General features: G+C 36.2%; 1 protein-coding gene across 1 annotated transcript in view; it reads right to left on the bottom strand.

The window, feature by feature from the left end:
- LOC145672945 (uncharacterized) overlaps positions 1–12,339 on the bottom strand; it is a 96,191-nt gene extending 83,852 nt beyond the window's left edge. The window contains exon 1 of the mRNA XM_081742193.1: positions 11,500–12,339. Within this exon, the coding sequence (XP_081598319.1) occupies positions 11,500–11,548 (49 nt within the window). The 5' untranslated portion in view covers positions 11,549–12,339. The remainder of the gene's footprint in view (positions 1–11,499) is intronic.
- Between the last annotated feature and the right edge of the window lie 2,741 nt (positions 12,340–15,080).

Consider the following 15,080-nt stretch of genomic DNA (forward strand, 5'->3'; position numbering starts at 1 on the left):
TAGACTGTATGTAGAACATATACCGGCAAGTTTGTGGAAACAATTTGTGACTTAGAAAAAAAAAGAAAGAAAAAAAAACTATATCTTTATGCTGAAGGTTTAAACCGCAGAAACAGAGCCTTTGCAAGTGCTCAGCCAGTAATCTTTTCAGACCAGCAAACAACATCTCTAGAATGGTTCCAAACTATAACATGCTATAAGATGCTCTTCTGACATCTTTCACGTTTTCGGAGAGCTCCTTCGTAAATGAAATCTTTTGGTTTTACATCCCACGTTTATACCAGCTAGGCTAAAGGAGACGGTGATGATGAGAAATGAAGGTAATAGTGGAATGAATAAAGCGGGAGAACTCCGAGAAAACCCACGCACACGCTGTTTGTCCACCACAAAGTCCACTTGGCGCGCGTAGGGATCGAAGCAGGGATCCAGTATATCAGAGGTGGAAGCTCTACCACTGCCCCTGAGAGTTCCCTTGTGCCTATATCGTTAGGATACGGGAGACCTAGGTTCGATTCCTGGTAGGATTTCATTTAGTGTTGAAATTCATGTTAAGTTCTTCACAATTAGTATTCTTAAAAGCATCATTAACGTATAATTACAGTTTGTACTATTTTCAATGAAAAATTATACCCCCAAGTCAAACAATCTCATAAGTGCAAAGTAAGCCCCAAAAACTCGTCTTTAGGCACCCCTGAACCAATTAACCAATATTCTCGGTCTAACAACTTGGCTTGCTATAGGTCTTATCGTAAGTTTTACGCTTTTGTAGCGCGTTGTACTTATTGGTAAAAAAAAAATCTTTCTTTCTTTCTTTTCTTTCTTTCTTTTTTTCTTTTTTTTTTTACTCGAAAAAATCTGGCAATCCTACTACCAAACAATTCTTTCTCATGGAAACTACTTGTTCTGCCTATCAATGGCATAGTAAGAATAGTTGAAGGGGCATTTAACACCTTTAAGCCTAGGAAGCGATACAGAAATTTCATATTTATTGATATTAAACTAACATTTAAGGATGAAAAAGAAATATCTTTTATCAGTCCTCCCCAGACAGCCAGAAATTTTTCTTGGGAGGGGTCTAAAGTTTGAGGGGGAGGGGAAATGTCCAATATTTACAACACAATACGTCTTTATATTATTGAACCAGTGTTATTCTGCACCTAAAAAGACAATAAGTAACTGTTAAGTATTATCACCTATAGTCTCAGAAAACAAAAATTAGAACCGAATTGTCCAGACCTGGTGAACCTCCGCGTAGTTGTGCCCCTGGTCTTCCGCACCCTCCCAGAATTTCGGTAATGTGAGTGCACACAAGAGAAGGATTACACAGTAATTTTGTAGCTTTACGACCTACGACTCTCCCAGTTTGGTTAAACAAAACTATGTAAAATGAATCATGAAAGGACCACACTTAACACTTATGCATTGAAACTGATTCGAACCGGAATAGGCAAATCTTGCGACCGACAGCCTGGACAGTCTCTTGTGAATTTTGTGAATTGACACAGATTTCTAGCACGGGCTTAATTTTAATGAAATGACATAATGCGGTTATACATTTGTCATGTCAAATCATTTGTCTGGAAACTTACAGACTCGACGGTATTCAAATTCTGATTTTAGATTCAGATACCCCTTGGTTGAGACGGGTGCGAAGGGTAAAAAACTTGTTCAGAGTGAATCTCTTCAGACCACCAAAAATTCCCACATAACTTGTAAAAGGATTCAGATAGGCACATTCAGATTTCAGCCTTAGATAGTGCAAAGCCGACAGAGATAATTGCTTATTTTTCACAACGGTACCTCAAAATTTCAACGGTACCAGACAATAAAAATTTTCAAATTTACATTTTAATAATATATAAAAAAAACTTGAAAGTGTTATAAATAGGCAACTTCTAAGTTCGAAAAAAGGAAGACCAGGAGAGAAAATTCCAGCGGTTGAAAATATTTTCACAATGGACCATTCAAAATTTCCAAATTTTGTATTTTAAAATGCTAAGAGCTTTGAAAGCCCTGAAGGTCAATAAATTCTACTGAAGACAGTAAAAGGAATCACGCGATTATATGTATGCGATATGGATAACGACTGTTACTCTTGAAGATATTAACGAACTGACTACATTAACGAACTCGACTGAGATAATTGCAATTAGAAAAGCTTCTTATCCTTGTATTATAGGCAGCCAACATTTCTTTGTTACTGCGCAGGTTGCATAGAAGCTAAGGGTATATTATAGATTTAAAACGGAAAATGAGTAGCCACTGTTATCCGTGAAGATGTTAACGGATTGACTTAATTAACGAACTCAACCGAGATAATTGCAATTAGAAAAGCTTCTTATCCTTGTATTATAGGCAACCAATATTTCCTTGTTACTGTGCAGGTTGCATAGAAGCTAAGGGTATATTATAGATTTAAAACGGAAAATGAGTAGCCACCATTATCCGTGAAGATGTTAACGGATTGACTTAATTAACGAACTCAACCGAGATAATTGCAATTAGAAAAGCTTCTTATCCTTGTATTATAGGCAACCAATATTTCCTTGTTACTGTGCAGGTTGCATAGAAGCTAAGGGTATATTATAGATTTAAAACGGGAAATGAGTAGCCACCATTATCCGTGAAGATGTTAACGGATTGACTTAATTAACGAACTCAACCGAGATAATTGCAATTAGAAAAGCTTCTTATCCTTGTATTATAGGCAACCAATATTTCCTTGTTACTGTGCAGGTTGCATAGAAGCTAAGGGTATATTATAGATTTAAAACGGGAAATGAGTAGCCACCATTATCCGTGAAGATGTTAACGGATTGACTTAATTAACGAACTCAACCGAGATAATTGCAATTAGAAAAGCTTCTTATCCTTGTATTATAGGCAACCAATATTTCCTTGTTACTGTGCAGGTTGCATAGAAGCTAAGGGTATATTATAGATTTAAAACGGGAAATGAGTAGCCACCATTATCCGTGAAGATGTTAACGGATTGACTTAATTAACGAACTCAACCGAGATAATTGCAATTAGAAAAGCTTCTTATCCTTGTATTATAGGCAACCAATATTTCCTTGTTACTGTGCAGGTTGCATAGAAGCTAAGGGTATATTATAGATTTAAAACGGGAAATGAGTAGCCACCATTATCCGTGAAGATGTTAACGGATTGACTTAATTAACGAACTCAACCGAGATAATTGCAGTTAGAAAAGCTTCTTATCCTTGTATTATAGGCAACCAATATTTCCTTGTTACTGTGCAGGTTGCATAGAAGCTAAGGGTATATTATAGATTTAAAACGGGAAATGAGTAGCCACCATTATCCGTGAAGATGTTAACGGATTGACTTAATTAACGAACTCAACCGAGATAATTGCAATTAGAAAAGCTACTTATCCTTGCATTATAGGCAACCAACATTTCTTTGCTATTGTGCAGGTTGCATAGAAGATAAGGGATGTTATAGATTTTATGATAGCTACCGTTAAATTCACCGCTAGTCGTGAAGATGTAACGGATTAACGAACTCGATAATCACTTTAACTGTATACGTACGTACTAACATTACAGAATTCTAATGCTCACTAGAATGTAGAAGTAGGAACATACAGTATTTGTAGCTTATGGTAATCGAGTGTGAATAGTATAAAAGCTTTTAAATTATGTAATTTCATACTTCTTTGAAAGAAAACACTGCGTGCGTGCGTTTTTTTACGATTTTCCCATTTCCTTCATTCCACCATTTTATTCATTTCTCATCATCACCGTCTCCTTTAGCCTACATAAGATAATCGTGGGACGTAAAACTACAAGTTTCATTTCACTTTTCCGTTGAAAGTACCACGGAATAACAAACAACTTTTGTAGCAAGAAGTTTTTTTTTTTTTTTTTTTTTTGTGGGATACTATTTACCAAATGACCACTACTATATCGTAGTGAGTTTTTCTGACTACGAAAGAATTCAGAATTCACTGGTAATAAGCATTTAACAATGAGTTTTATCAGACTGTGCAAGAATTTAGAATTCACTGGTAACAGCTATTTCACTGTAAGTTTTATCTGACTGTGAAAGAATCCATCGGTAACAGCTTTTTAATTGTGAGTTTTATTTGAATGTGAAAGAATTCACTGGTGATAGCCATTGAACTGTGTGTTTTGCCTGACTGTGAGAGAATTCAGAATTCACTGATAACAACTATTTAACTGTGATTTTTATCTGACTGTCCAAGAATTCAGAATTCACTGAGGACAACCATTTAACTATGAGCTTTATATGAATGTGAAAGAATTCACTGGTAACAGCCATTTAACTCTGAGTTTTATCTGACTGCGAAGAAATTCACCAGTGATAACTATTTAACTGTGAGTTTTATCTGACTATGAAAGAATTCAGAATTCACTGACGACAATCATTTAATTCTGAGTTTTATCTGACTGTAAAAGAATTCAGAAGTTACTGGTGACAACCAGTTAATTGTGAGTTTTATCTGACTATGAAAGAATTCAGAATTCACTGATGACAACTGTTTAACTGTGAGTTTTATCTGACTATGAAAGAATTTAGAATTCACTAATGACAACCATTTAATTGTGAGTTTCATCTGACTGTGAAGAAATTCAGAATTCACTAGTGATAACTATTTAATTCTGAGTTTTATTTGACCATGAAAGAATTCAGAATTCACTGATGACAACCATTTAATTCTGAGTTTTATCCGACTGTAAAAGAATTCAGAATTTACTGGTGACGACCATTTAATTGTGAGGCTTCAGAGTTCAATAGTGGCAACTTCGTAACTGCTGCCCCCACGACAGATTGTTTCCTACAAAAATGGTTTGATTTCTCATTATCTTTGCAATGATGTACCAAATTACATACCGTGCAATTTAATTTTTTGGATGCCCCCGAGGACCCATGATATGTGTCCTGTGGTACAAACATAGTACTCTTTTCTTTCTGATGTTTTCGTACCTCACTTTCTGTGACGGTTGTAGACCATACTTAAGAGAACTAACATAAATTTTGACTTTATTTATGTAAGAGATGTGGATTTGACTTATTATTTTTTAGTGCATTGTAACTTAACGAATAGAAATTGTACTCACTACCAACCTTAAGAGATCTTCAGAGATGGAAACACTCTGCCATTGAGATATCGGACTATGATATAATTAGTGATATGATGATGTGGAAGAAAAGGGGAAACCCCATAGAAAAACTCTAATGCTAACTCACATAGCATAAAATCGAACAAGAAACCCCTTGCACCAGAGATTAAGCGAACCACCGAGGCCCCAATTTCAACAGCCCCAATGGATAAGTAGATTTTCTATATTTTGTTCCAAAAATATTGCAGTTACTATTATGAAACACCCTGTATAATTTTTCAACTTTCACAATGGATTTCAGAATCAGCTGCTAGGAATCGAACTAGAATCTTTATACACTAATGACAAGCAAATATTATTTAATCACCAAAGAAAGAATATGTTCTCACTCTGCATATAAGAAGATTGTTTCTAATCAGAATGTTATTTGAATATGCTAATAATATGCAATAATGCAATACTCGTGTCATGGTATACAGTATGCTAGTAATGATTTTTTTTTTCAAATATGCATACTTTCCCTTAAAATTAAAAATAAAGTCGTAACATGGATGATAACATATTACCAAATACGTTTCTCAGTTTAACATTTCTCACTAGTTGTTCTCATAGCGGTCTGTAGATCCAATCAAAAAGGTGCAGTGTAGCCATTTAAAACAACATAAACAGTTACTTACATCACTTCACATTTAATGACTACAACGGTACCGGGCTAGAAGAGCTTAAAATCAGCACTAGCCCAAATAGGCCTATATATATATAAAAAGAAGAAATTATTATTATATAAATACACATGTCGTTGTTATAAAATCCTCAAATGTACAAATATAAAATTAAGCAGAAAAGGTTTTCAACGAAGGAATTCCACAAATTTAGAAATGGTTCTGGAAACCTTTACTGCTGCTTCAAGGTTCACAAATTCCCGGTTTGTGAGGCACACACACACAAAAAATAAATAAATAAATAAATAAATAAATAACTATTTGCTACTTATTTGCCTGGTTCGTGAAATCAAATACTTGTGAGATTTGAAATAATGTAAGTAAAAGGCTAATAGTCACAGCAAGAAACAAATTTCATCACTAGGAAGTACTTTCCAAGAACATCGTCTTCATTGTCAGCCTAGGCACACTTCAAAAAGGATTTAAGCTATAAAAAGAATTTTAGAAATGTGCGAAGTAAAAATCTTCTTGTCACTAGAATTAGACATATGAAGAAGATTTTTACTTTGCACATTTCTAAAATTCTTTTTATGGTTTAAATCCTTTTTGAGTGTGCCTAGGCTGGCGATGTTCTTGTCACTAAAATTAGACATATGAAGAAGATTTTTACTTTGCACAATTCTAAAATTCTTTTTATGGTTTAAATCCTTTTTGAAGTGTGCCTAGGCTGGCGATGTTCTTGTCACTAGAATTAGACATATGAAGAAGATTTTTACTTCGCACATTTCTAAAATTCTTTTCGTGGCTTAAATCCTTTTTGAAGTGTGCCTAGGCTGGCGATGTTCTTGTCACTAGAATTAGACATATGAAGATGATTTTTACTTCGCACATTTCTAAAATTCTTTTCATGGCTTAAATCCTTTTTGAAGTGTGCCTAGGCTGGCAATGTTCTTGTCACTAGAACTAGACATATGAAGAAGATTTTTACTTCGCACATTTCTAAAATTCTTTTCATGGCTTAAATCTTTTTTGAAGTGTGCCTAGGCTGGCAATGTTCTTGTCACTAGAATTAGACATATGAAGAAGATTTTTACTTCGCACATTTCTAAAATTCTTTTCATGGCTTAAATCCTTTTTGAAGTGTGCCTAGGCTGGCGATGTTCTTGTCACTAGAATTAGACATATGAAGAAGATTTTTACTTCGCACATTTCTAAAATTCTTTTCATGGCTTTTTTTAGAGTGGGGTGGGGGGACTCTGAACGGCGGGCGACTCTGAACATATTAACGTTTGTCATTTGTTTCTAAAAACCGCCACCTTGAGTTTGGTAGAAAGTGGTGGAATTGGAAGACGTTTATGTGGTGAACTAAAAATTCGTGCGACATGAGGAACTCACGTTTGTTTTGGAGAGGAAAGCAAAAGAGACAAACACAAATGTAAGGATCAAGTAATAAAATAGCCATACTGTAGTTTGAGACCTTGTGTATATAGTGTGTAATTTCTATTAGAGACAGCACAGAACCACGTTGTTGATGCATGGAAGTTTGGCGGGGATTTAGTCATGCCTGACTGCTACATGGTGACTGGTGCTGCCATCTGTGAAAAATTACGAACACTTAACTGAGAACCTGCGTTGTGGGGCTACTCTGAACAGATTTGATGGGGTGACACTGAACACAGCTTTGTATTGCTGTTATGATGTTTTTACTGTACAATTTGTATACAGTGCCTTATCAGAGTTTCATGTTTCATTACAGCTGCCCAGAGACTACAAGAGAGTAAAGAATGGCACAAAATACGAACGGTGGAATGAGCAAACAATGGCGCAAGCCTTAGAGGAAATTAAAAAAAACTGTCCCTCTGGCAGGTTGCCGAGAAATACGAGATAAGCAAAGGCACGTTACACTTGCGGTTGAAATCTGTCAGTAGGAGGTCACAAGGAGGTCAGTCGGTGTTTGGGAAAGAAGAGGAAGACGAAATGGCAAACTTGTTGCTCAAGGTGGCACGGAAAGCTTTCCCTATAACATCGCAAAATGTACGAAAAGCCACATTTGACTACTCTGAAAAGACTGCTCGGAAACATCTTTTCGACAGGGAGACTTGATCGGCGGGAAAAGATTGGCTTCGATTGTTTCTCAAACGAAACCCTGAATTATTATTACGAACGCTGAAACAGCTATCTCTTACAAGAGCAAATGGTTTCAGCAAGGAAGTTGTCACATAATATTTTGATCTCCTGCATCAAACCGTAAGGCACTGGCTTGGTCAACTCTCCGGAATACATCTACAACGTGGAAGAGACTGACCTTTCTTTCAACAATAAACCAAAGCGTGTTGTGGCAGACAAAGGTTGTTCGCAGTGTTTGTGACATGAGCCGAGAAAGAAGAAAGTGTTTCGTTAATTACGTGATGTAATGCTGCAAGCGCTTTCATTTCTCTGTCCTGGGTTATCTGCAATAGGTAACTGGATCCAATGTTCAAGATGTAGCCGTTGGTACCGCATAGTCTGTGTGAGCACTGGTTACAATGTACTTTGAATCTGTGGACGATGCAGAACCAGTGCGTGAGCACATGTCAGTTCTACGGGGTCTACGTTCTCCAAGGAGTTTTAATACACTGTTTTGACTTTAGTAAATCTCTTCCTTTGTTTTTATTGGACAGATCACACATGCAGATTATTCTTCCCTAAAATATATACAGTACGTTTAGTATTTCTGCATATTTTAGTGCCTTTTTTAATGTTCAGTGTCACCCCTCCTTTGTTCAGTTTCACCTCCCGATCGTGGGTGACTCTGAACACAACACACGTGTTCATTTCCACGCACGTAGCATCCATTCTATACCAGATATCGCGCATTTCTTGCACCGAGTGTTGAACAACATATTGGGGTTTCGATTCCATGTAAAGTTTCTTCCATTCGTCGCAAACCGTTTGCTTATAAGATAAATTACCACGAAATTGTTCAGTGTCACCCCACCCCACTATAAAACTCAAATAGAAATTCTTGAACTCAATTATCACAAGGTATAGTTCATTTTTGTTCTTCAAGTACATAAAATGATACCAAACTTGCGGTTTGTTTGATAACCTTTAATTTAAAGTGAACCGCCGTTTATTTTCCTTGATTTGCTGTATTTGTTTTATATACAGGGTGGAATAAAAGTTGCTTCTCACAACTGTGTTGATTGTAGTATTTGTTTTCCGATGTCAGATTGCGTATTATTAAGTCTAGTATAATGCATTATATCTTGTTATGTTTGTATTCAGTTTTTCTTGCAGCCTTACATAAAGTGCAATGTATTTTTTGTGTTGTAATATTTTTGGAAACACAATAAGAAAATTTTCGCTTGGGGTTATTGTGAAAGATGATTTTTTCCCCTAAGAAATTGTAGGATCTGCATCCACTATATTGTTCTTGCAAAACAGTTTTCTAATGAGCAGAGAGCAGAAACGTCATTTCATATTTTGCCGGGGAAGTGGGGTGGGGTGGGGGCAAGATTGTCCACAGACATAAGACCCATAGTTTTTTTTATTAGTGCATTAGTATACAATTTATTAAAAAGCATGTGTTTTTCAAACTCAAGAAGGGGAAAGTGCCTCCGTGATTCCCCAAATTACACCTCTGGCAGGGAGTCTGCTTTAGCGATAAATTTAAGAACACCTGTTTTTATATATATATATATATATATATATATATATATATATATATATATATATATATATATATATATATATATATATATATATATAACATTACGAAAGTTAGAGAAGAAATATTTAGAGAGCTTCGAAATGTGGTATTGGAGGATGATAGAGAAGATAAAATGAACAGAGACAGTAACAACCGAAGATGTTTTAAAACGGATAGGAGAGAAGAGGACGGTTTTAGCCAGCATTCTTCGCAGGATTGAACACATCTTGCAAAGAAATTCTCTTCTTCACACCACCATAGAAGGGAAGATGAGTGGAAAGAGAAGAGTAGGGAGAAGAAGAATACAACTGACCAGGGCCGTGCAGTGGAAAATCAGCGCCCGGGGCGAGAGTATACGGCGGCGCCCCCATACATATATTCCAAGCAATTTTCCTATCTTTTTTCTTTCGAATTTTTCGCCCCCTTACCTCGGCGCCCGGGGTCGTCGCCCCGCTCGCCTCTCCCCCACGGCACGGCCCTGCAACTGACCGATAATTTGAAAAATAGAAGAAAATACTGGAACTTAAAACAGGAAGCTGAAGATCGAGAAAAGTAGAAGAAACATTTCCAACTCTAAATCAAAGTAAATAAATAAATAAATAAATAAAAAAAACCTCATCAGTCCCAGGTGGTGCATTATGAAAATAAAGGCATTTGAAGAGCAGCTGTAGCCGAACATTACTGAAAAAAAATTCGATTGATAAAGCAATTCGAAGACTGGATTTGAGTTTAGTGTCCTATTCAGCGGCAAGGCTATATATGAGAGATGGAGCTAGAGTTTAACATGGGATCCGAGCCACAAGAACTCCCGCCGGGAACCGAACTTGAATCTCCCACACTAAAAGCGCGTACGCTATCCATATACCCACAAGGGATCGCTAAAAGCAATTCTCAACGACTGGGTACCAAGAGACAAGCATCATACGAAACCTCTTCATGCAAAGTAATATGATGAAATCAAAAAGGACTGCAGAATAACGTAAAAGCAAATTGCCCAATATACTTGTAGATGGTTGTGGGACACCTGGAGAGACCTTTATTCAGTAGTGGATTGATAATGATTTATTTAATATACATTTATTTGAAACAAAGGGAAATATTCCTGGGACATTTCACGAATATATTAACAACTAACGCCCCCAATCTATCGAATACCAATTTAAAATATCGTCATGATAATTGTATCTATTGGAAGGCATATATAACTAAACCATTCCTTTCTTAACCATAAATTCGGCGGACAACATGAACGGCATATATGGTTAACCATTCCTTTCTTAACCATAAATTCGGCGGACAACATGAACGGATTGTTCTTTGCTACTCAAAAAGTGTAAACATGAATGTTAACTGTGCAACAAATATGACCCAATTTGGACACTGTCGCTCTCATATGTGACGGCTTGACGTCTAAATGTATACTGTAAGATAGTAAATAAGCTTCACCTTCGGGTTTAAGATATAATATTAATTACAATATGTGTATATACGTATGAATGTTTATTAGTCACGCCCAACTCCTGACGCAAACCTTAACCTCAATATGATGTCCTTGACTTTAGTTAATTTAACTAAAATCAAATCACATAATGCTGTAACTATTTATTTACTAACATTACTAATATGATTACTGAAGCCCTTTTGTTGGACTGAACCATCGTCTTGTAGAGCTGAGAAGAAACCTCGTTCAAAATGGTCTTGCACCCAGAACCTACTGGTTGCAAAGAAGAAATGCTAAAAGTTCACTTGCGGCCAAACTGCCAGTTTATTGGGAATATAATCAAGTGGCGGCTCGTGAGGAAAGTCACACCGGTAAAAGTTAAGATCTTAAGCTTATCTAAAGGAAACTTATCTAATGTTTTAGTTCTTGTACACAAGAATTAGAACATTTAGCTACGTTTTCTTTTCTTAAGGGTAGTTTGTAGCAATAAAACTTTCGTGTGCCTCAAGAGCCGCCACTGACCTAACCAGTGATATTCTCAGTATGATAAAATTAAAATGAAAAACTTTAGGAAGAAGAGTTGTAATATCTTACCTGGCACGAAGCAATAACAGATGAAGATCAGAAGTAATCTCCACCCCATTACTTCAGGCCTCAAGTGATACCGTCGCCTTCGCCGACGACGTTAGTGTCGTTTTCGCCGGCCGTCCTAAACGTTGTAGGCGCCACGGTCGGTCCGAGATAGTCTTTTGTGGCAAAGGAACTAGTACAAATAACAATGCAAAAACCACTTTCAACTTTCGTTGCACTGTATTATTCACCATTCAAGAAATAGAAAGACTTTTGTATTGAACAAGAAAAGTACCCACGAAAACCACACTTGATGACCACTGTATTCGTATAATAATTATGGTATCACTGTTTCTTTAACACTTTCCCGTTTTTTGGTTTCTCGGTTTGTTAATACCGTCAAGACACATCTAAAAAGAGATTGTTGGAATCAGATAATACGCGCTGCTGGCGACAGACCTAAAGTGTCTGCAATTGCCAGCACAAGAAGAAGTTCTTCGACGTCCATATCGTGGCCTTCCCGGCTTTCTCTCGGCATGAAACTGTCCGCTGAAATGTCTGCCGGAGTCTCTCTCTCTCTCTCTCTCTCGTAACTCTTTGCCCGTTGTCTGACTGGCTTTCTCTTTTTCTTCAGCGACCAATCGTCCGCCACGAACCCTGAATCGTCGTGAATATTCAAGAGGGCTTCCACACCGCTTTTTGATGCTGGTGGAGGAGGTTGTAGACACGGTAATAATTATAATGAAGACGTATTTTTCTCTTAATGTCCTGCAGGGCAAGAGGAACCACTCCCTTTATCTCCTGTTGAAAAATGTAGTCTTCAGTTCTTCCGAAAGCAAAGTCCTAATGAGCTCCTCGAAGAATAACCCTGAAAAACATAACAGAGAGAAAAGGGTTTTAGTTAAAAGTGTTTGGAAATACAAAGGAAGTCAAATAAGTAACACATAAACAATATTCTTTCTGAAAAGAAAGTACATTAAGTCACGTTAACAAGTATATAAGTAAGCATTAGTCACATAATGTATAAATAACCCCATTGCGTAGCGTATTTGGTGTGGTTAAAGAGGCGTTACTCGCAAATTAGCACATGAATACAACAGGTAAATTTATTTAAAAACTTGGCGTGAATTTTCTTTAACTTCTTCCATTCTATTACCGAAAAACACAAATGAACATATTGTTTATTTTCTCGAAGTTTCAGGTTTCAAAGAACAAAATAATGTTTCTTTATCTATAAGGTCCAGGATAATGGAGTTCTCTAAATTAGCGTAACGGACGTTAAAAATCGGAAATACTTTAAGCTCAATAACATGGTGCTCTTGAAACACAGTTTCTGTCTTTAAATATTGAAGCACATCTTTAAGAATACAGAAATATCTTGCATAACGCGGTTAATTGGCTTCAAGAAACGTTATATGCTGTGCAAGAGTGCGTTCTTCGAGATCTGTTTACAAATAGATTTTAGAATTTAGATTTCTTTGCTTTTGGCATCTATGGCAATGTTAACCCGTCATGTTTGAACCCTGGCGTCCCTCGACGAGCACACTCTCCGGAGAAAAGGGAAGGAAGAAAGGATTGGGGAAGGAAGGAAGCGGCCTGGGGGTCTATAAATTAGGTACCACCCCGGCATTCACCTGGTGTGAATGAGGAAATCTCAGGAAAACCCCATTCAGGATGGCTGACCTGATAAAACTTTTTACACTTTTTCAACCGAGTGCCCCCACCGGGAATCGAACCCAGGACCAAATAGATTTTAACTGAAGTTATTCATGATTAAGAAAACAAGATAATAAAGAAGTTAATTTAAAAAAAGATGAACTTAATAATACAGAAAATATTTTTAAACACATATACAGGGCAAGTCAAAATCTTGTCTTACTAATTTATCAGTTCTTCTGTCCGATGCTGTGGACAGCATCTCTGAAAATTGTCAACTCGACATTTTGTATTTGGGCCTGTCTAAGGCTTTCGATTTTCTTCCACACTATCTTCTTACATACAAACTCAGTTTTAGATTCAATATACATAGTAAATTACTTAGTCTTCTAGAAACCTATCTCAGTAATAGGACACAACGAGTTTCAGTTTCATTTTACTTTTCTGACTTTATTCTCGTAACTTCTGGAGTTCCTCAAGGCAGTGTTCTGGGTCCATTTCTATATCTATTATACATGGACAATCTGCCTTTTTTTTTTTTTTTGTTCACAAACAGCTCTATCAATATTCTTCTATTTGCTGATGATTGCAAACTCTACAGACAAGTTAAATCATATTGTTTTGGTTTCCTGTGAATTACGTTTTAAATAATAGTTGTATTTAGTTTGTAATAAACAAAATAGTTTTAACATACAGTTATTAAAACTAAATAATAATGTTAATTAAAAAGTAGTTCATAAGAAACCAAAACAACATTGTACGTAATCAAATGTAGTTGAGTTTGTTCCTCTACTCGCTGCATTAACTTAGATTTTAGGGAAATTGTTTTTCTGGCAACACTGTAATTTCTATGGATGGCAACACTGAACATTATTTAAGTTCATATTTGCTGTTGTAGAATAGCATTATCTATGATTGTGGTAACTTGCATCTCATTATCTCCTTTCACTTATGAAAACAAGGAAAAGAAAAATGGTAAATTTTGTATTATTTTTAGTAAGGCAGGCTCTTAACAACCCGTTCTGTATAATATATATAGAAGATTGATAGATGTAATTCTTTTAGGAAACAAACCATACAAGGTAGACAAAAGCATTTTTTTTTTTTTTTACTTGATACCGCAAGTGACAAGTACAAATCTATTCAACATCCTAATATAAGATGGTATGACAAATTAATAGCACTGCGAATATCTTGGAAACGAATTATTCAAGATAGGTGCTTGTCAAAAAGTATTGGAAGGACCTTAATCCAGCAATGGATTGACAATTCTTGATAATAATATGTATGCATTTCAAACTCAACGAACTCCGTGCTCATTCTTGATATCTGAGCATTCGAGATTAAGAAATAAACGCTTATATATAGCTTATTCTGAGAGATCATATGTTTAACTCTGTAGCTGTAAGAATTTCCAAAAACAAAGATAGTTAAACTGAAATTTGTAACTGTGTAAAATTTACTCTTATGTCTGGGTATAACAAACTGTTCTGCAAACTCCAAAATTTTAATAACCGGTTCTAGCGAACAGACTGAATAGCACCACTATATATATATATATCCAAGCAAAAGTATCAAGATTCTAGGAAGCCCAAGCAAAGTTTGGGGTCGGCACAGGGAGGTAAGCATACATAGTTTATTTATTTATTTATACATATTTCTGGACATTACCGGTACGTATGGTCTGTCAAGAATGGGGGATGTTACACTATTCGAGGAAAGGAGAAGAAAGGAAAGGGCCTGGAACCTGTATTAATCTGATGTGAATGAAAAAAACTCAGGGAGAAACCTCACTCAAGATAGCTCTCCTGTAAAAGCTGTTAAGACCTTTTCGTAAGTGTCTCTACTGAGAAACGAACCGGGGGACTGTTCGCACCAAAGACAAGAGCATTTGAAACTACGCTATTCGGGGATAGAAAGGGTTCTTATACTTTGCTTTTGAGTTGAGT

The sequence above is a fragment of the Thermobia domestica genome, chromosome 16 (assembly GCF_964235325.1).
Source record: "Thermobia domestica chromosome 16, izTheDome1.hap1.1, whole genome shotgun sequence".
Lineage (NCBI taxonomy): Eukaryota > Metazoa > Arthropoda > Insecta > Zygentoma > Lepismatidae > Thermobia > Thermobia domestica.